At 35.8% G+C, this 22,634-nt stretch overlaps 2 protein-coding genes across 2 annotated transcripts in view; both read right to left on the bottom strand.

Annotated features, from left to right (window-relative positions):
- LOC136798233 (mutS protein homolog 4-like) overlaps positions 1–22,634 on the bottom strand; it is a 49,379-nt gene that overhangs the window by 312 nt on the left and 26,433 nt on the right. Inside the window, exons 10-30 of the mRNA XM_067054810.1 lie at positions 14,399–14,503; positions 12,624–12,662; positions 12,125–12,205; positions 11,641–11,831; positions 11,116–11,235; positions 10,426–10,438; positions 9,470–9,523; positions 8,718–8,899; positions 7,901–7,913; positions 7,375–7,420; positions 6,706–6,830; positions 5,700–5,797; positions 5,204–5,251; positions 4,256–4,423; positions 3,812–3,838; positions 3,646–3,691; positions 2,713–2,777; positions 2,176–2,246; positions 1,945–1,963; positions 877–961; positions 247–338 (exon numbers count right to left, since the gene is read on the bottom strand). Coding sequence (XP_066910911.1) covers positions 247–338; positions 877–961; positions 1,945–1,963; positions 2,176–2,246; positions 2,713–2,777; positions 3,646–3,691; positions 3,812–3,838; positions 4,256–4,423; positions 5,204–5,251; positions 5,700–5,797; positions 6,706–6,830; positions 7,375–7,420; positions 7,901–7,913; positions 8,718–8,899; positions 9,470–9,523; positions 10,426–10,438; positions 11,116–11,235; positions 11,641–11,831; positions 12,125–12,205; positions 12,624–12,662; positions 14,399–14,503 — 1,688 coding nt within the window. The remainder of the gene's footprint in view (positions 1–246; positions 339–876; positions 962–1,944; positions 1,964–2,175; positions 2,247–2,712; positions 2,778–3,645; positions 3,692–3,811; positions 3,839–4,255; positions 4,424–5,203; positions 5,252–5,699; positions 5,798–6,705; positions 6,831–7,374; positions 7,421–7,900; positions 7,914–8,717; positions 8,900–9,469; positions 9,524–10,425; positions 10,439–11,115; positions 11,236–11,640; positions 11,832–12,124; positions 12,206–12,623; positions 12,663–14,398; positions 14,504–22,634) is intronic.
- On the bottom strand, positions 21,425–22,470 carry LOC136798219 (uncharacterized). The gene is made up of 2 exons (XM_067054798.1): positions 22,410–22,470; positions 21,425–22,177 (listed from the first exon to the last, which is right to left on the bottom strand). The coding sequence occupies exon 2, from the start codon at positions 22,175–22,177 to the stop codon at positions 21,485–21,487; it is 693 nt and encodes a 230-aa protein (XP_066910899.1). The 5' UTR covers positions 22,410–22,470; the 3' UTR covers positions 21,425–21,484.

The raw sequence follows: 22,634 nt of genomic DNA on the forward strand, positions 1-22,634 counted from the left end.
CCCGAACGATCCTATTTCGATAGCTTGGGAAAGGGTGGCATTATTTCTCCCTGGATTATGCTCCACTTACCCTTGACCCTTCCCTTAACTGCTGAGTATCGAGTATAGAGGCATCAAGTATCATTTTGTACTCAGTAAGAATTCTTTGGTATAATCCGATCAGTGATTGAACCAACAACCTTGCGTACCGTAGCTGGAAGATCTACGGCCGCTAGATTTCGGAATGAGAAAATATGTTCAAGTTACCTGCAGTGGAGCACTCTCATTCTCAGTAGCAAGTGTACGCGCGACTTCGATAATTTCCTCAGGTAAGTTTGAAAACTCGGCTAACTGAATTCCTATTGACGCGAGAGATCAAATGTAAATATGAATAATCATGTTGTAAAGGTGAAAAGAAAGGATCAAAGGTAATACGAATGATGAAATTTTAAGAATTTGAAAAGTCTTGGTAGATGTCTTCGATTGACCTGAAGTCGAGAAAGTCCTTACAAAACTGGAGACGTCTGGAAAGCTTCCAAGGCTATTAAAGTGGACAACTATTTAAAAAATCTTTTAACAAGTTAGGAAATGTGATAACCAACCTCGGGCTATGAAGGACTTAAACACCCCTGTCTCACAGACCTAATGGGACCCCCCGCCCCACTGGAAGATGTTTTCAGCCTCGACTAGGAAATCGGCTTTCATTTTCATCCAAATTTGAAACTCAATGTAAAAATTGCACTCCAAAACCGTCTCCACTGGATTTCTTTGCTCTACTTGGAACAATACAATTTTTATCCCAAATGGAATTTCAATAGAGACGGGGCTGTGAGACAGGGGTGTTTAACCGCCTTTTAAACTTCGACACAGTTCAAAAATTAATCGAATTTTGCCTACCATAATGCATTTCGTCAGTTTTTTCTTTGGTAATGGTATGTGTATATGCTAACTTTTCTTCTTTCTTGTTTTCGTTGTACAAATGCTGAAAAATATTCATGACATATAATTGAGTTAGTAATATACGATATATAATTGGCTTTTCTAGAGGGAAAGAGCCGTTTCACCTGTTGCGAAGGCCTCTAACTTCTGTAACATACATATGATTAGAATTCATCATTATTACGGGATTCGAATAATGATCCTCAGGGAATGTGGAAATTTCCCAGGAGGGGGGGGGACTCAATTCAAAAACGACCATACTTGCGGCCCAAAATTAGGCCTTTGAAATCGCACCCTTACAGTGCAAATTTGAGCGAAAAATTTTTCTTGAACATTTTTGACCATTTTAAGGCAAAATATGGTCGAAATTTTACACCCTTGGAGTAAATATTTTCTCATCTTTGCTCATTACCATCCTTACAGTGCACTATGGGAAGCTTGGAAAATATACACTTAAGGGCCGCACGTATGGTAGGTCATTTACTTTGAGTGCCCCCCCCCCATGAAATTTGTATACCCCCTAGCAAATTCTGCCAAATTTCAAAATCCCCGTTAGTCCTAGTTAAAGAAAGGTGGGGGCTAAAGATGTTTCAAATATTTGGGGGGGGGGGGGGCTAATGTACTCGGGAGGGGGGGGGCTGAATTCTCTTCCTTTAACGTGCAGTGAAAACACTTAATGGTTGGCTTCAATTGCTCATGATGCTGAAAATTTTCCCCTGCGGCACTATATTTTAATATAAAGTCAGCAAAATATTTTATCTTTTAACCTTCAAACTGCAACACAATATATATTGAATAACTCTATTTTCGTGGGACAAACCTTTAAAAGTGTCGAGGGTCGAAAGCCCGGGCCGCTACCAAAAATTTCATGAAAATTTGGGGGGACTTAAAACTCAGGGCGCGACCTAATTTTTGCCTGAGTCCTTAACCCTAGGCTGACTCTATGCCCAAAAGATTTTAAAATGTATATATAAGTGACAGCTTTGTGACTGAATCTTTTTGAAATTCAATAGACTAAAGCCTCACCTGAACTACCATGTGGTAACTAAAAATGGAAGAATGTGAAAAATTTCAATGAATAAATTTCAAACCAGTTCATATAAATATCTGTTAGATTCCTAAATTTTATCTTGCGCATTAACATGGATGAAGCAATCAGTTTCGAAAAAAGGACCCCCAGATATTTCACTATCGCTTTGTTAACATTTAAGAAAAATTTATTTTACTAATTTTGTGTCTTTGTAGTAAGATATTTACTTTTCAACATTGTGATAAACATTTGAGAGATCGCACAATTCCAGGAAGTGAGTGGCGAAGAATGTAAATGCCTGAAAGAAGGTGGATTATAATTGATTTCAGAACTGTAAGTAAAAATAGCTTTTCCTACTTATAAACGAGTTCTGAAAGTGACGTTAATTTGCGAAAGAGATCCCTAGTACAAAAGACAACTGTAGCACGATGGTATTAGTCTAAACTCACTTCACTCAACCGAACTCGTCTTGTTTTAGTTGACTTAAGTAAGAAGAGTCTTCAATTGAGTGATTTGTTCGAAAACCAGGGCTATTCCCGAACAAGGAATCCATGTCATTGAAAACAATGCTAAGTCGGTAGAGCAGAACACAAGCTTTACGAATGACTTTAGAGTCTCACTCAGTCTTCAAGCTAGAAGTCCGCTATCAGAAAAAAGTTATAGTTTGATCATTAAAATTTTGCGTGAATGGGAGGATTTTCAAGGTGGATAAAATCAATCGGACAATACGCAAACGTACGCATAGATATAGGTAAGAAACAAACCTTTGTTGAAATGAGTTTTTCACAAATACTGTAAGAAATTCCTACGCCTTCAGCTATTCCAGTACCTAGAAATAAGTTGAAAACCTTTGTAAGGCACCCACGGTGTAATTAAAAACACTCGAACGATCCTCGACCGATCAATAAATTACTGCAACAATTTTTTAACCGCAAAGATAAACGATACACCCATCATAATTCTAATCAGTTTTTGAAATCCTGACTTTTTGCGTGAAATCATCATATAACGGGTGGTCCAAAAAATTTTTCCATAAGGCGAAAATAAAAAAATGTAGTGTTTCCAGAAACCAGCCGGGTGAAAAAAAATAATTTTCTGACCCGGCCGCAGACTTTGTTAGTAGTTAGTAGCAGAAGGCTTACTACATACTGTTTTACATAAATGTTATCTTTAAAGTTCTAATTTCAATGATCTTAAGTTATCAAAAATAGCAAAAAAAAGATTTTTCCGGCCGGCTGCATGAGAGCTTTTTTCCTTCACCCACATTCCGGAAACACTACATTTCTATATTTTTGCCTGATTTTCAAATTTTAACGTAGACTCTAGTTGTGCTATCAATTTCAAGTTTTGTCTGGCTAAACTCTGACTTAATTCAGAGCACTCCTGAAAATCTCAATGTCTGAAATGAATTTTTTGTAAAGTAATGAGGTTTTCTTAAAAAGAGGTCAAAATTGAATCATTCAAAACTGACGTCAATTAGAATTCTTTCTTGTTCGTGAACTCGATGGTTCGTACAATCATTCAAAAACATTGATAAACTTTTTTGTTATAGACAAATTTCTTTACAACAGATTCTTCCATGGTATCACAATCAATATTAATGTCTATTAGATGGTATAGAGAGAGAGAGAGAGAGAGATAGTAAGTTAGCTTTGCGGGTATACGCTATTCTCAAGTTACGAGCAAATAACTCTTACCTCTTCCTAATTCATCTATGATTAACAGTGAGTTATCCGTGATGTTCTGAAAAATCGAAGATGTAAAATAAAGTTTAGACGTTGAAATATCTTACCCGATTCAATCTTTTGGAATTTTCTTGAAAACAAAAATAATACTAAAAAAACGATATACAAAATTTAATACCTGTAAAATATAATGCATTTCTTTCATCTAAAAAGATAAAAATCGCATTCATTAAATCTGGCTAATGACCGGGGGCGTCCCAAAAGCCTCTCCATCATAACACCACTGACGATCCAAAGGTTTGTAACAAGAGCATACCAATAAAAGTATTTTTGGAAATTTTGAAAATTTTGAAAATTTGATCCCTACGGGCGCAGTCGGCTGGTAAAGAGACTTTACATGGGAAATCCTTTTTTAGTAGACAGTTTAATACCTTGATTATCACGGAAAAGGTTTGCCTTTAGTTGCATGAGTTTGCTGCATGATTTAGTAAAGCAAAAAAAAAATGTGTTTGCCGGGTCACTTATCATCTCATATATCAAAAAGCGAAAGAGTCTTTCGGGCTTTACTGCTCAACTCTTGGATAAAGGTGTAGTATACATCAAATCAGTATAAAAATATTACCTCGAGTTTAAAAGTGGAGCAATTGGTTTCAATGTCATCATCACTACCAATTCGAACAAAGACTTGTTTACACAGGCGGAAAGAAGCGTAAGCCGCGGGCACAAACGAACCACACTGTGCCATGATTTGGAGAAGTGCAATCTGTCTTAGGTAAGTCGATTTACCACTCTGAAATAAAGAAGAAAGATAGCGCGTAGGTTATCAAAATCTATTACTTACAAAATTTATCTACAGTAAACCGGCCCTCGTACAGGCTTTATCTGGATATTGTCAATTGAAGAATTAATATTGTACCCCTAACGATTATAACGATCACAGGGCAACCATCTTTGCCGTTTTCATTTGGATGCTAAAAAAGAGATTGGGCCTGGGGACGAGCTTGATTCTAATCATCCTCTTAGTTTATTTTTTAGATATAAGTTTACTTTGCTATATCAAGGACCCTTCTCTCAGCTTTCAAAAAATCTTGACTTCAACCAACCTCGTCCGTATATATCAGGCTTTACACACTTTTTTATAAGGGTAGTGTACTTTGGTTGAGAGTCAAGTATTCTTAAGAAAGTGCAAAAATTGAGGGTGAAATATTCTTTTTGAGACTTGATTTTTTTACAAACATGAGAATGATCAATTTGAGAGTTTTGAGTGAACATATGGGTTAAAATTACATTTCTTCCTCAAAGTTTCAATTTATCTCTAACAAAGGAAGCAGTTTTTTCTGTTAACCAAATACAAAATGACTGTATTCTTATCACATTCTGTGAAATTCACCCTAGAGGGTATTCTTAGGGTATTCTTACGATTTGGCCAAATTTCACCGTGATATTCTTATAGAAGATAGTCTTATAAAAAAGTACTTCTAAGTAGTATTCTTGAACCAAATCGATTCGTAATCTTTTTCCGTCAGTGCTTAAGCTACATAACCCTTAAAACCAAGTTTATCTTTCTTACCATGTTTGGACCAGTAATAATTGTGAAATTTGATTGATCAGATGCGAACTGAAAGTCACAAAAATCAAATACATAATGTTATTTTTTGAATTAAAAGCTGTAAGTTTAACGGTTTTATTTCTAAGAAATTGGTGATATCGGCTTTCCGAATTCTACCCGAATGATTACCCATGATGCATTGCGCAAAAAAATTCACGGACGATATTGACTTTCCGCGCAATGCATCATTGGTAATCATTCGGGGAGAATTCGGAAAGCCGATATCGTCTATTGGTGGGTAGATTAAAGGACATGATTTAACGTGTCTCACCATTTGCTTCTACAGCATTTTCAAACAAAAGAAAGAACAATTTTCCTCTTTCGGAAAGTGAGCGAGAAAAAGTTCTTGGAAATTCGCACTTTTTCTTTGTATATCATAAAAAAAGAACATTTTTAATTCACATACTAAGTCTGTCTATGCAGAGATCTCGGTTACTTTGAAACAAACTTTACTTACAACATCATTTCCGATGAGCTGTTTATCCGTAGAAATTTTATCAAGAATGGGATGGCGTCCTTCTTTAATTGCCAACGTGTCTGTAAACTCTGGTCGCACTGAAAAGGAAGACCAAACGGCTCAGTTATGGCAAGTCCAAACCCCAAGCTGGCACAAAAATGTTATAACGACGTTCATCTAACGGCTATAACATCCATATAGTTAGGCGAAGCTAATTTAATTTGTTGTTTTACGGGCATAGCTGCCCAAAAAAGGGTCGGTCGGCGAAAAAATAAAAATAAAAGTAGAATTTCACCTATAAAATCTCCTAAAAACCCAGCAAAAACTACTACATCTTGACAAAAATGCGAAAAAGAAGTTAAAAAGACACAAAAAGCTCGAATTCATGGATAAAATGAAAAATTGAGCAACCTCGAAACCTTTGAAAAACTGCCAAAATTTGAAAATTTGACAGTCTGTAAAGCAATGAAAATAAAAACATACCATGAGATTAAATTTTATTTTTATTTCGATTTTGAAATTTCAGGGTTGATCGGGCCTGTAAAACAACTAATCAAATTGGTCTCGCCTTATGGACGAACCTGTGTGTCAGCAGGAGTGATGAAAGAAAGGACCTTTTCCAGAAAGTTATAGGTACTCATTTTTTATAAAAACAATTTTTAGAAATGTGAGGCTCAGATCTTCAACAAATAAGGACAATTTAAGGACAATATAACATAAGTCTTTTCGGAATTGCAGAGTTTTTAGCAAGAATTTAGAGTAAAAAGCCAGAAGTTCGCCCTGAAAAGAACAGGTTAAGCACAATATAAGTCGCAAATTGCCAAAGAAAGTCTCAAACCAAGAGTTTAAACACTAAGCATAAGTTAATAGCTAACATCGTAAAATATCCTTTGTTAAAAGAATCTAGGCCTTAGTGTTTCAGGGAATGTTGATTATTATGACCCTTTTATGAATACTTACCACTTTAATTTTGTATTATTTAAGAGGCATGTAAAATAAATCATACCATAATTTGACAATGTGCACGCATGCGCAAACGAGACTAACAAATCAAGCATGGAAACACATTCCGCTAGTTTATGAAGACATCCAATGTATTCTCGAACTTTTTCTAGCATTTCACTAAGCACCCTAAAAATGAGAAAAATGTTGAATTGGTTAAATAAATAAGCTCCAAAGGGGGGGGGGGCTTGGAATTTCATTAAAACTGCTTAGACACATCCCTGTGTTACAGACCCGCTGGGACCCCAGCTCCATTGGAAAATTTGGCAAAAATTTCGTCCCCGGTGGGAAATTACCCTAGAATTTCAGCCCCACTGGGAGATTGACTTTAATTTCATCCCCATTCAACATTCAATGTTTGAAAATTGTACTCCGAAACCATTCCCACTGGATTTTTTACGCTTGAAGCAATAGAATTTCTATCCCCATTGGATTTTGAAAAGGAATTATTATCCCCACTAAGGAAAAAAATCCCACCGGAGCTGTGAGACAGACACATTTCTAAAACATGTAGTAAGTACCAAAAACCGGAGATAACTTGTTATGGATCTTCTCTCTTCCTCCTACTTATGCTTGCAGAGGCTTGGTATTGCCAAAAATGACTAGAATTTTAACGTTAAATATTAATTTTACTTTTAAAAGATTAAAAGATGTGGAAAGAAATGTAACCTACAAGTTTGATAGGAAATAAATTTCTTCCAAGGACTCATCTAGACGTGCTAAAAAAAACAAAATCAAATGATAGTGTGTTTAACATTGGATCATCAATCACACAAACACAACTAAGAAAGAAACAGTAATGCAACATTATATTATCAGCTCTTTATGTAAAACATATCTCCGTTTGACTTATCTAACAACACAATGTTTTCTTTGTACTACCTGACTAGATATTAATTACTAGGTACTACAGTAACCGTGGTACAGTGGTAGCGCACTCGACTAGGGTGCGCAAGGTCGTGGGTTCAACCCCAAGCCGGGTCATACCAAAAGATTCTCAAAATAGTACTTGATGCTTCTCTGCATGATGCTCAGCAATTAAAAGAAGGATCAAGGGTAAGTGGAGCAATCCAGAGAGAAAGAGTGGCGCCCTCCCTTACCTTCGGGTAGATAGCTATCGAAAGAGAAGCCTTCGGGCCGCCTCCGACTCCCGTCGCAGACTTACTTACTAGATATCAAATAAACTTGGTCTCACTTACTATTCAGCTTGATCTGAAAATTGAAAACAAAAATAAAATTAGAATCTTGATTTCGAAATAAAAATGGCACACTATAATCTATCAACTTCATAGCACCATATGGTGGCATACTCTGCTCACACTTCAAGTCATACACATACATTAAAATATGACCAGTTTGGTCTATTACTAGAAAATTTGACCTAAACAAACTTTAATTCAAGTCTTTTCGAAATAATTCAAAACTTAAGAGTACAAATTTGTACTTTTGGAGAACTGGAGTAAGTAATATTCACATATATACTGGATGTTGGAATAGATGCATTATATTACATTTGCGATTTTTTGAACTACATTAACCCTATTCGGCCTAGGGGGGGGGGGGCTCTTTCTGTTCGGAGGTCAAACTATTGGTAATAGTTCCTGAAATAATAGAGCTTTTGCCGTGAAATTTTCTGTATATTCTTAACTTTTATTTAGCTTCAAAATGAAAATAAATTGACACCTAAATATTTTAAACTCAGGCAACTTTTTTCTAGAGCCTTTGTTTAAATACAATAGCTATTCATAAGAACAAAGGAAATTTTCGGTTTTTGCTCACTTTGGGCATGACGACTGACGTCATCAAAAAAATTTTTTGTCAAAAGTTAGCTTACATGACAAGGATCTTGTGTGCCAAATTTCATCCAAAAAGACCGACTAGATCAAAAGTTAAGGGGTGGTACAGGAAAAGCCCCCCCCCCCCTAGTTCTGAACCGCCCCTAAAAGCCTAGGTTGAATAGGGTTAAAGAAGTTTGGGCGTCTAAAAATTAGACGAACTAGTCAAAACCAAACTCACCAAATCCTCAGTGGTACAACTCAAGACGTTTCTATTCTGTAACACTTTCACATATTTGGGTGGCAATTGATCAGCGGTTATGTTTCGACCAGACATCGTTAACTGCATGTGGAAACCACGCGTCGAGTTAAAGTTTGGTGTAAACGGCAGACCCGAATCCTTCGCTTCTTGTTGAACAATCTCTACAAAGAAATTGGATAACAAACCTTAAAGGAATTATCAGATGTTTTTTATATTTGACTTAAAGATACCTTTTATGGTCTAGATAGACACCTCTAAATCTTTTGACCCAATCATTTTCCAAAGCTGAGATATTTGTCTTTAAAATCTCTTAAAATGAGTCTTTTCACAGTCTTTACGTTGAATTTCTATTGTTTTCAAATAAAAATTTGAAAATTCAAAGTCGAATATCTCAGCTTTGGAGAATGATTGGGTCAAAAACTTTGGAGCTGTTTCTTAGGACCCTAATTCTTTAAGCCAAATATCAAAAATCATCTGATAATCCTTTTAAGTCATTGGAGTAGGGACACAGCTTTAAGGTCTTATTCCAAAGCTATAATATTGAGTATGATATTAAACAGATTTTGCGACAAGATGATTTTAACCAATCAAAGAAGCTTCTTTATAACGAGGAGGAAGAGCATCAGTTCTTTGGGAAAGAAAAATCATTTAAAATTTTCCATATGAAAGAAAAGACAAATATAATATGTTTGAAAAAATATTCATTTTACACCGGAAAAAATTTTATTTACCAGTAATGTCATCGATGACTTCACAATGGGAGCGCCTTGCTACATCCAATAAACCTGTTCAAAGAATAATTGTCAAAAATCCAAATGTTTGATAAGGAGATGAGAGCTTTTCGATTTTAAAATAATCCATGTACAATCAACAATGACAAAATAATCCACATACAATCAACAATGACAAAATAATCCATGTACAATCAACAATGACAAAATTGGAAAGTGGATGTGCGAACCTACTCCATTTAAAATTTAATTTTAATTTTTAATTTCACAAAAGTTCGGCTGGCGTAATTTTTTAGCTCTTCTATAAAACTCTCGAAGGCTTCAAAGGAAAAGATACCTAAAGGGGGGGGGGTTCACGTTTGGCGGAGGAGCGGAATCGGCCCCTTTTTTCGGACGGAGTGGCGGAATTTGGCGAAAATTTAGACGGAATTACGGAAATTGGGTTCTCTGACGGAGACGGAAAATTAGACAACTTTAGTGCGGAAAAAAGGAATTTAGCAAAAAAAATTGCGGAATTTCGAAATTGGTAAAAGATATTCCAAATTTGCGGAATTTTCGACAAAAATATTGAATTTCAAAGGAATTTTCGGTGACGGAATTTTGGTTCAATTTAAGACGGCTTGACGGAAATTGGAGAAAAAATTGACTGAATTGCGGAGTCGGGTACCCCCTGAACCCCCCCCCTAAAGTCGTGTTAAGTGTGCACTATAAAATTTGTTTTGCTCGCCATTTTCCAAATAATTCTCAAAATATAACAAATTATATACCGTTGAAAAGATCATTCAGAGCACTTTGATTTCTTCACAGTACAGAATATGTTAGAATTGAAGCAGTCGTTGAAAATGGTAAGCAAATCTATAATCAGAGCGCTCTTAAGCGAATTAACTTTATAATTTTTCATATAATTATCCTATCATAAGCTGAAATTCAACGAAAATTAAAATCAAATAACTCACCATTCACATTAGGCTGAAAAATAAAAGAAGCAAAAACTAATATCAAAAAATTGAATAATCTCATGAAAAGTTATGCAACTTGGAATGAACACGAATGTCCATGTGCTAAACTGAAATTCTGAAAAATTGGATTATCTTCCAATCACGGAAATATTTTTCAAAATTTTTCAAAATAAAGAGAATAAGAAGTGTCACTGTATCCATGTAAGTCACAGATATCTTATATGCAAAATTAGAAATGCCATCTCTAAGAAGCAGACTATCGATTGAGTGATCGATTGAGTCCATTCTATTGACTCCTTGCTTCTCGTCATGCAGGTTTTTTGTTTGGGATTGAACAAATACTACTATGGTCTACTAAGATTATTTTGCTTCGATCGCACTGGCTTGGGAAGAACAGAGTAGCTCTATCAAGTATGTTTTATATATGATATCTCGTGATATAAGTACAGCTCAGGTGAAAATAAACCAACAGAAATAAATATTGAAATTAAACAATTTATAAGAACACCCAAAGTTTTTGATCGTTTGAGTTTTAAGCCTAAAAATGTTCGTAACATGTTCTTATTTTCACCATTTTTGAGCAATTTTGTCCATTTTCCTTAAAAAATGTTCTTAACTTGTTCTTAACATTTGGGCCATCGAATTCTTACGTTCTTATATAGTTTGTTCGTATAAAAAAACGTGTACCTTAACTGAGAACAATTTTTGTGTTCTCATATTCAATGTTCCTTTATGGTAATGCGTCTCATCGTGAATCACTGTTCCTATTTCTTCGAGAATATTCTCATATCGTGGATCTGAAAGTGACTTAAAAAAATTGAAAAAATCAAAATATATTGATTCCAAACAGAAGAGCAGAAACAAGGGGTTTCGTAAACTGAAAAGGGACATTGCCGAACTAGTTGAAAGGGGACAACAAACCACTATCTAAGAAAAAGGCCCAAATCTGAAGAAAATTCGCGAAAGTTTTTTTTTTGCCGAAAATAGTTTACAACTGGTAGAGTTTGACGGTCTTTCCAAACTCTACCGCCGCTAATTTTTCCGTATATTGCTATACATATGGCTGTTAAACTCCGCGCATATTTTTCCATTTTTACCATCCCTTCATTTGACGAACGATAGGGATATCAATCTACTGATCAAAAAGTCAATAATTTAATTTGACTGACTTGAAGTTAGTTATTTGGAAATGATATTAACCCAAAGTCGAACCTGATAATATGCCTTAAACAATCCATTTTCTGAATCTTTCAAGGCTTCTTGGAGTGTTGGTATTAGTTCAATGACGTGTTTCAAGGAGATGGAATCAGCAATTTTCTTTTCGAACACTCTCAGATCTTTTTTCTTAGGTATTTGGACGAGACATGAGATTAATTGATCGACATCCAAAAACCGTGACAAAACTGTAAAGAAAATTTTAAAAAGTTCCGTATTAAAGAAATTTAAGAGATAACATGAGAACTGACACGTCGACTAAGCTCAAATTCGACGGGCTACTCCTAAATTACCAGATTGGTAACGGCACTGAGTATGACAAGCCTTAAGTTCTATAAAAGTTCGGGTGAACTCAACCGCGAAATTTAATCGCCGCGAAAGTTATTATCCCATTTTGATGTAAAATCTATGAAAATTATTGTATTTGCAACATTTCGCGACGAAATACAGAAATACATACAAGAAAGAATCTAAAATTTACCTGTCTGTAGGTTCCGAAAAAGTCCTTCTTTTTCAGTTAGCTCGGTGATACAGTCATAACGTTGTGTAATGGTAGAAATGTCTGGAAAAATAAAAAAGAATCGTTCAAACTCAAACGTTAAATACTTTGGATGAATGCCAATCAATATTTAGATAATACCTTGACATGAGTTTTCATATGAAGAATTTGTTTGATGTTCCGATGGCGGATTAGCAGCCGCCCACGCTAAAGCTCTAACGGAGCGGGTCAATTTCCCATCGGAGAGGAATGATAGTCGGCCTTTGCGCATAAACATATAAATATTTCGGTTGGACCCGCCAATCCCCGAAAACGAGGGCTGGATTACCAGACCTCCCGCTGCAAATCCTTGACGCAGTCTCGCAAAATTCCGTAATGTAAAACTTTCAGATATTGATTTTTTTTTTCGACCTTTAGAGCTTTAGCGTGTCGGATGAAAATTTCTGTATCTGGGTGCCAGATAAATGAAAAATAAACTTACCGCATGGGGGTTGAAGTATGTTTGAGCGCAGAAGACGACCTGAAAATTGAAATAAAGTTAAGAATAACAAGCTAGATGCTGAATGGACCTACCTGATGATGAAAGTTAGATAGCAATGCGAGGAGAAAAAAATCAGTCAGAAAATATAGCGTTTAGCAAAAATGCATAACGCAATAAATTCATCATTGATTGTTGATGGGGGAGAGAGGGAAGGGTTGTAGGGAAAAAATAAATAGAAAGTTCTGGTCATGTTTTGAGCATTTCCAATACGCATCTTTCTGCAAAAAATCAGAAAAAAACTAAAAATGAAAATTCGAGAAAATGTAAAAAAACTGGTTTTTCCGGCATTTTCGGCCGAAAAATAAGTTTTTCGAAAATCGGGCTCCGTCGCTTTTTAGTCATTGTCATTTTACATCAAATGCAAAGTTTCATAAAAGAATATAAAGTACAGCTCGAGAAATTCAAGAAATACCGTTTTTCCGGCGAAAATCGGCTATTCCGGCGATTTTTAGAAAGTTCCAGCTACAAAAATCAATTATGTAGACAATTGAACCATGCTTGAAGGTGTGCATTGTTATTAATAATGTTTTTGTGTGGAAAAACAACTAAATATAAGGAAAAAGTCTGATGAAAATCTTCAAAAACGGCGATTTCTGGCATATTTTCGGCATTTTCCACCGGAAAAGATTTTTTCTCATAAATCGGACTCGGCCAAGTTTTGGGCATTGCTAATACGCATCTTTGTGCAAAAAATCAGAAAAAACTAATGATGCAATCTTGAGAAAATGTCAAAAAACCGGTTTTTCCGGCATATTTCAGGCATTTCCGGCCGGAAATGAATTTTTTTCGAAAATCGGGCTCCGTCACATTTTGAGCATTACCATTTTGCATCATTGTGCCAAAAATCAGAAAAAACTAATGAGCCAATCTCGAGAAAAGCAGGTAACAGACGGACGAACGGACAGACGGACGGACGGACAAAGGTTAATTTATAGGACCTCCAGGTAGGTCCAAAAACCAGAACAAATAAAGGTAGTTGTTTGAACCAAAAAATTATGGGAGAATTTAATGTTCAGAGCTCAGGCCGATAATTATAAATTTTCGTCCTGCACTAACCGATTTAAGACAATACAGGGTGTCCCTAATTAAAGTATCGAGTTTGAATATGCGATTGAGTGGAAAAGTTTGTGTGTGTTATCGCTAAAATATAAGAATGTTCTCCACCACACAGGCTTATTACAAAAGGTAGTTACAACGTATAAATTAATCGTAATGACAAAGAAAAAAGAGGGAGAGCTTAAAATACAATTTTGTGAACACGCACATAAAACTTTCTACTCATAGTTGTGTTTCGACTCGATACTTTAATTAGGGACACCCTGTAGAGCAAGTACGTCGGAAACATGCGAGGGAGTGCAACACTCTTTAATTGATAAAGTAATTACCATTACAAATCTCTTCCTCTGATAAATTCAAAATGGTATGAAACCGCCTATGTCCTAGATGAATATTGGGATGCTAAGGTCAATCGTAGAAAATGCTGCTGCATCGCTCGAGAAAATGTAAAATTGACGATTTTTTAAAAGTGAATTTGACAGAAAAATTGAGAATGAGATGCTGAAATTCCGCACACACAAGAAAATACAGCCATAGATTTCAAGATTCTATCAGATAAAGAACGGTAGACATCAATATTTTGTTCAAGCCGTCACAGTGAACCCGATAGAGTTTTTTGAGAATCAGAGAAGAATGTTAAGAAAATGATTGTGCCTGACCTCCGCCTGGTGTTTTGGTATGATTCAATACACCATACAGTGAATGGAGACTTCGCGGATCTCGAGCATTATGTACCAACTCCAAGTTACTCGATGCCGTGTTATCTAAAAGTAAGAGTAAAAATTTTCACATGATAAAAAATATTTGCTTGATGTCTAACCCAGAGGTTGAGGGTATTTAAACGAAATGAGCACCTGGTATTTTTAAATAGAAAGAGCAACTCTCCTAACAAGTCAAAAATATTTCTATTAAAAAACCTCTTTGAGAAGGGTCTAATAATATCACAGTTTCCTCTATCTTTACTCTTAGGTTCCATATAAACAGCTAGGGGGGGGGGCTTGGTAACTTTTCGAAAATTTTCCAACCCCCCGGACCTTATTAGGACCCCGCCCCCCCCCGTTTATTAATTTTCATTTTTTTTCAACTTTCAAAGAGAAGGTCCCTTATTCTGCTCTAAATAGCCTGATTTTAGCCTATATTTACCTTAGTTTTGGGTTTTCGTAATTACAATTTCCAGCCCCCCAGCAATTAGGCCCCCCTGTTTATTAAAATTTTGAAAGTTTTCCAACCCCCCACCCGTTTATTCGAACCCCCCCGTTTATTTGGAACCTAAGAGTAAAGGGTTACATTTTCCGAAAATTTGACCGGAAATTGCTTAGGGGAAAAATCTTTTCAACGGTCTGAAGAATCAGAAGTAGCGGTGATCTTTCCCAATGTGTTTTAATTTTAGCCCGGGGGAGCACTCAATAGCGCACCTCGCTGAATCTAAATATAGATTTTATTTTTGACATAATCATTACTCTCGATGTGTTTGTAGGAGTTCCAATCCCATCAACCTTTGCGTTAATCTCTTTTGCACGTTAATTGCATCATTTGACAAAAGATATATAACAACTTGCACGTATCTTTAATTGAACCGCATTGAATTGTGGGATTGCAACTCGTACAAATGACGAAAAAAAGTGAAAAGTAATAATTATGACGTATGTGTTGCGGAGCGCTATTAAAAACGACCGTACGTAAGACCCGAAATTAGGCCTTTGAAATCCGACTATCTTGCAGTGCAGAGAAAAAAGTTAAATGAGACCTCCATTAAAACGTCAAGACTTAATTAAATGAAAATAAACCAGCCGAGGCTGGAAGGTCAGCCAATAGAGCTTAGCTAGATAGCTTTAATAAGTGGGTTAACAGATGTAAGAGATGCACTGAAACAGACCAGACTAAATATGTTGAATAATGTACAAAATGTAGAAAAATTTGATAACTTGATTTAAAATTATGTAAAAGAAGCCTGAGAGCTCCTCCAACCCCCCCCCCCACGAGAAGCTCAAAGTATACTTCTCTTTAGCATTGTCCATATAGTACGTACGCAAAGATTTTCCAAATATTCGACACCCCCTCCCCCCTTGTACACAGAGAACAATAGAAATGACTTTGTTTAAACAATAGATGTACGCTTTTGCTAAACCCCCTCTCCCCCCTTCACTGTGTACGTACTATATGGATGGCCCCTCCAGTCTGGGTAAATAAATTTGGTAGTTTAGTACCGTCAAGTTACACAACATGCACACAACCATCTTGAAGACTTTGCTGGTCGCAAATGATAATCGAAAGCAAAAATTAAAATTCATAACTATGCGGGGAAGCTCATTTTTCCCCCGTTTTGCTTTAAACTCGCTTTTGATTGGTCTATGAATTTGGGCGATTGATTTACCGCCTTGGCGGAATAAACACACAACCATAATAAATAAATTCAACAGGGCAGCGGTGTAGCAATTAATTTCAACTGGGAGTCCTCTCTTCTGTGCCAAGCACTGGCAGTGTTTTTTAAACTTTAAAACAATGTTAAATGAAGACCAGCTTGATCTGTTTGTTATGGCTGTGCAAGTTGTGACGAGAGTGTGCATGTTGTGCAACTTGACGGCAGCCCGCTTTCTGCAAGTCTGATAAGAGATATCTATAAACTGTTATCGCCATTCATTCCATTCCATCATTCAGTCAAAATGTGCGCCAAGGTTAGAAAAGGTTAGAAAAACACAATCTGCGTCCGGAACTGCGTGAAAAATAGTTTGATCAATTTCAACAAGAACTGTATATATTAATATTAATATAAATGATCAAATTCCAAAGACCAATTGTCATAATTTTGCAAGTCCAATAATAGGAGATGTGATGTCATCATTTGGTTCCCGTCATCTGATTTACGGTCAGCAGGTAGAGCTGGAGAGTCGGAAAGCCTTTCCGCTGCTTTGCTGGATTTCCACTGTCGACCTATGTACGCTCTGTGTTTAAAAGTTTTCAAATCGAAGTAGAGAGCCGCATGCTAATGGAGAGTAAACCGAAAACACCAGTTTATCCACAGTTTCTCAATTTTAAAATTCGGATCAGTCCACACGAATTCCCTTTCAACAAGATGTATAGCTGCTTCTTAACATAAAAATATTTTCGACTGACTGGCCGAACGACTCCCACTTTTTAAAGTAGAAATGACGGGAACCAAACAGTTTTTTGCGATTCGCCTTTATCACAAACACGTCCAAGTCCGAAAAAGCACGATTGCATCCAGACTTTATATCAAATTTATACAGTAGCTGTACTTTTGTAAACTTTATCAAATTCCAATAACATTATAACACCATCAATCCCCCTAGAGGCAAACAAGAAAAATATGTTTTTATTGCAAAAACTATTAAAAAGCAACAATAAAAAGTATCAGAAAATTCAACATAAACAAAAACTTGAGCAAACGGCTTTAAACCTTCAAAGGATGTAGAAAAAGAATCCCCTTGATGAAAATCATGTGTTTGATTTGCCGAGTTAAAAAAATAAATGACAGAAATTGAAGCTTGCAACAGATTTACACTGGAAATACTTTGGTACATCACTGACTTATCACATCTGACTATCGCTTGAGCCGCCATCTTGAAACTACATTATGATCTGTAAAAACAACGCACGCTAAAAGTACCCAAAAAGTTAACCCGATCGGAAGAAAGTTTAGAAATCAAAGTGAGATCGGAAAATCGGATTTTTTTTTTGCCGTCTTATGGCGGAAGAAAATTTTACCTATTTGAATGCTCAGCTTAGGCTGACCAATAAAACAGTTTATTAGTTAAACGATGAGATAATTCCATATCGAAAAATGCGGTTCTAATTCAGTCTAATTGACCTGCTGGATGTTATGAGAAAAAAATTGAAAACAGCAAAGGTAAAATTACGCAAGAGAAGAAGAGAAGGATTCAAAGTATCTTTCATAAGTATTAAAAAAAGAGAAGACATTGATAAAAAAGTAAATTTTCCACATAATTTTAAAGCAAACTTAAGCATGGGGGTGTTTCAAGGGGCCTGCAATACCAAAATGATCGGCAATTTAAATTATCCACATAATTTTAAAACAGACTTAAGCATGGGGGTGTTCAAGGGGGCCTACAATACCAAAATGATCGGCAATTTGAATTATCCACATAATTTTAAAGCAGACTTAAGCATGGGGGGTGTTTCAAGGGGCCTGCAATACCAAAATGATCGGCAATTTGAATTATCCACATAATTTTAAAACAGACTTAAGCATGGGGGGTGTTCAAGGGGGCCTACAATACCAAAATGATCGGCAATTTGAATTATCCACATAATTTTAAAACAGACTTAAGCATGGGGGTGTTTCAAGGGGCCTGCAATACCAAAATGATCGGCAATTTGAATTATCCACATAATTTTAAAACAGACTTAAGCATGGGGGGGTGTTCAAGGGGGCCTACAATACCAAAATGACCGGCAATTTGAATTATCCACATAATTTTAAAACAGACTTAAGCATGGGGGTGTTTCAAGGGGCCTGCAATACCAAAATGATCGGCAATTTGAATTATCCACATAATTTTAAAACAGACTTAAGCACGGGGGGTGTTTCAAGGGGCCTGCAATACCAAAATGATCGGCAATTTAAATTATCCACATAATTTTAAAGCAGACTTAAGCATGGGGGGTGTTTCAAGGCGGCCTACAATACCAAAATGATCGGCAATTTGAATTATCCACATAATTTTAAAACAGACTTTAGCATGGGGGGTGTTCAAGGGGGCCTACAATACCAAAATGATCGGCAATTTGAATTATCCACATAATTTTAAAACAGACTTAAGCATGGGGGGGTGTTTCAAGGGGGCCTACAATACCAAAATGATCGGCAATTTGAATTATCCACATAATTTTAAAACAAACTTAAGCATGGGGGGTGTTTCAAGGGGCCTGCAATACCAAAATGATCGGCAATTTAAATTATCCACATAATTTCAAAACAGACTTAAGCATTGGGGGGTGTTTCAAGGGGCCTACAATACCAAAATGATCGGCAATTTGAATTATCCACATAATTTTAAAACAGACTTAAGCATGGGGGTGTTTCAAGGGGCCTACAATACCAAAATGATCGGCAATTTAAATTATCCACATAATTTTAAAGCAGACTTAAGCATGGTGGGGTGTGTTTCAAGGGGCCTGCAATACCGAAATACCGACAATTTTTTTCTCAAATACCGTAATATCGGACAAAATAAACTCAAAATACCGTCACAGGCGTCTATTGAAGCATTTTAGGCCTGATTCCTGAGACAGAGTTAAAAAAATGTGAGATTGAGTTGATTTTTGAGTATAGAAAGTTTTAAAGAAGAGATGAAAAGAAAAATGAGTTGCTGATACCATAAAGTTGCAAAAGTTTGTGATTGATGAGGTGTTCTGTGAAGTTGGTAATTTTTGCTGTTTTTTACCATTGTCGGTTATTTTAGACCTTCTTCAAAGGACTGTGACTTATTATTCAATACAATAACTGAACACAGATTTGAAATGAGCAAGGTTCTAGCATTAATAAATGCTGAAAAATTGTTAAAAAAGTAAAGTGTCAACATATTTTTGAGACAGAATTTAGTTGTTCCAAGATGCAAGATAAAATTTATATGAATATAATGTCACAGACAGAGCAAGCTCATTATGGGTAAAACCATGTTCCTTTCTTCTGATATTAGAATGGCAACAGAAACAAGGCTGAACCATTTTATTTGAGTCCTCTAATTTTGAAAACAGATATTTTTTGAGGTTTATTCAATGAAAAACAGTCTAGGAAGATAGAGTCGAATCTTGCCGAAATACCGTAGTCTATAAAGTAAATATCGAACAAACCGAACAAACTTCAGATGTTTTGAATACCAAAATACCGTACAGTTTTTCCCAAATACCGAAATACCGGACATAAAAAGGTCTGGTAAACTGAAAAAATAAGAATTTCGATTGTTGGTAGAAATAAGTTAGATTCTCGGGACAGCTTTGTTCATCTAAACATGAAATGTACCAGAGAGTTTCTCCAGATGCTAAATTTAGCCTATCTTGTCTAGTTAATTATTGTTTGTTTATAATCATTTTACGTTGAAAACCCTATAATTATCTAGCAACATAAGCATTGTGGCTGACCTTCCATTCTTGGCTGGTTTATTATATAAAAAGAGAGGTTAAGACTCAAAATTTATAAAAACATCCAAAATTTATAAAAACATCCAAAATTTTTGAAGCCACTAGATGTGGCTTCTACCACTTTTTGAGTTATAAACTGAAAATTTTTCATTCATTTTCCTAAGAAATTGGATATTTTAGAGTCCACAAAGCCTCATATAATATTTTTGCCATCGAAACCTTATTCTCTTATATAGTTTGCTCTTATAAAAAACGTGTAAAAAGAGGAAATTAAAATTATCAAACAACTTGTTTGCAAAAACCACAAATAACTATGGGTATTTATCTGCAATCAAGTATCGATTTTTTAAATACCAAGGAAAATTGCAGAAAGAGAAACAGTTTCTAAGATTACCACTAATTATCAGAGCGATAGCGTCCTTAATCACTTTAAACATACTCAGGCAATGAAAATTAGTTTTGGAATTTGTTGCCCCTCTATAAATAGGGACTGAAAATCAAGCTTCCATCAACAAACGTTTTCAATCTTTAATTCAAAAAGAAAAAAGTTCTCGTACCAGTCTAGTCACTGCGGTTACTTTTTGCATTGTAGAATAACATATGGATGAACAGTGCTTTTTCAGCCAGAATCAGCTGTTTTGTCCAGTTTTTGCGCTTTTTGGAGCTCAATATCTCGAGTTAGGTACTGAAATCACCTATACTCGCAATATATCTCTAATCTTAATTTTTTGAGAGCTTTCCAAAAATGAAAAACAGGTCTCTATTTTCTAAAGCTAAAATTATCATAAATCTTTGACCCTATATTTTTGCCTGAGACCGCAATATTTGTCCGAAAATCACACTAAAGAATCCGAAAAAAAATTGGTAGCCAAGTTATTTTGATTCCCCTACCCTTTAGCTTTCCAAAAATGTATAACAAGTGCTTTGAAATATCGAGCGATTTTACAAATTTCCCCCTACTAACAGGAAAATTTTGATCGAAATTTTCAAGACATTTTCACACGGAACCGTAACCGTAGCAACAAACCACTTATATGAAATCTGTGTATTATCTCCACTGTCCTTACCCCTGTGAAAATCAAGGTGAAAATTCTCATCCCAGCTCAGGAATTCTTTTCAGAACGATTTGGAACTGATTTTAAATATCGTTAACCAGGCTTCAAATCCGTGCGCTTTCAGTGTGTACTATTTTTTGCTACTTTTGTTGAAACCTATTCATCACTTTTAGTGTAATTCCCTTGAGAGTTGTTTCCAAATGATATTGTGAAACTAATGCCACTTGACCTTTTACAAGTAAAAGCTTACTATATTTTTCTTTTTATACTTCTTGAAGAAATTTTCAAGACTAAATTAAAGTAAGGAAAAACAGGTTTTGTGGGAACTAACTTTCGCGAGTTCGCTGTCAAAAATTTGAATTAACTTTGGCGAAAGTTTCTTCTCTACTGTATTATTAATCATAGAACTTGCTCCACTTTCTGCTGATCGGGAAAAAATGGAGTAAATCATGGATAGTTCCCAAAGAAAAATTATATTTTCAAACACAACAAATTTTACTTTGAAAACATTGAACAAAATTATTTTAATATTATGACCCCAAAGAAGAAAATTCAAAAACTAACAGTTTATTTTTTGCATTGAACAATTACGTATGGACGAAGCTTTGCATCACTGTAGTGTCGATTCCAGAATCTTAAATCAACACCATCGGTTTCCTCATCTTTGACTTTGATCAAAACTCCGTAATTGGGTGAACCTTCAGCCCAAGCTTTCATTGAACCAGTCACATCAAAAGCTACCCAAGATGGTCTTGGTGTCCAAGAGTAGATTGTGGTTTTCTTACATTCTGGCTCGTTGACTGCATCACGACCAAGATCCAAATATGGTGCGTACCAGGCATTCTGTGGGCATGATCGACATCGGTATCGGGGTCGGGCATAGCTCTCTTCCCAGGATCGTTTCACACGATGAATGTTGATTTCGTAGTCGAGCCAAGGTGAAGATGAAGATGAGTGCCAACTTGGACGGTGGCGATAGACGAAATACATGTAGATTTTAGCCCATTCGATCTTTCCAACAGGGCAGACACTAGCTGGGAGGTTTTCGAATTGGATGAGGGTTCTTTTGACAGGATATTGACGATGTCTACCGATAAGGTTTTGACCAAATGACGGTCTATCCCAAGAGACACCATATCTTTCCAAGAATGTGTCTTTAACAGCACTTAGCTTGTACATTGGTCCTCGTCCTTCTTCATGCTTGATATAACATTGGACTTGATACAGCGCCAAGAGGCACAGAACACCTTTCAAGTACATCTATAAAGAAAGAAAATGATTAGGATATAGTGTTAGGGCCGCAAGAAACCAAGTTGGTTTACTATGTATGAAATATCGCATTACTTCGAATAAACACCCCTTCGAATAAACACCCCTTTGAATGAACGCACCCTCCTCTTTAATGCACCTCTTCGATAAACCCCCCTCATAAAATAGAAAAATTTTAAATAAATGCCCTTTCGAATGAAAGTTAACTGGCAGTACGACTTACGTTCTAAATTGTAATGTGAAGATCTTTTTTGTTCACCAAACAACTTCACTTGATGAAGGTTGAAAACGTTTGATGATGAATTCTTCAATGTTTGATCCCTATTTATACAAGTTGTGAAAAACGCCGAAACTAAGTAATTAGTAAATTTTACGTATATTTAATTGTTAATTACTTCATGTGCAACTATTTGGAAGTGTGCTTGATTAAAAACTTAGATTTAGAAAC

This window comes from Clytia hemisphaerica, unplaced genomic scaffold, assembly GCF_902728285.1.
Source record: "Clytia hemisphaerica strain Z4C2 unplaced genomic scaffold, Clytia hemisphaerica genome assembly, whole genome shotgun sequence".
In the NCBI taxonomy this organism is placed as follows: domain Eukaryota; kingdom Metazoa; phylum Cnidaria; class Hydrozoa; order Leptothecata; family Clytiidae; genus Clytia; species Clytia hemisphaerica.

Coding starts and splice junctions, on each gene's coding strand:
- LOC136798219 (XM_067054798.1), bottom strand. CDS start 22,177: ATGTACTTGAAAGGTGTTCTGTGCCTCTTGGCGCTGTATCAAGTCCAA.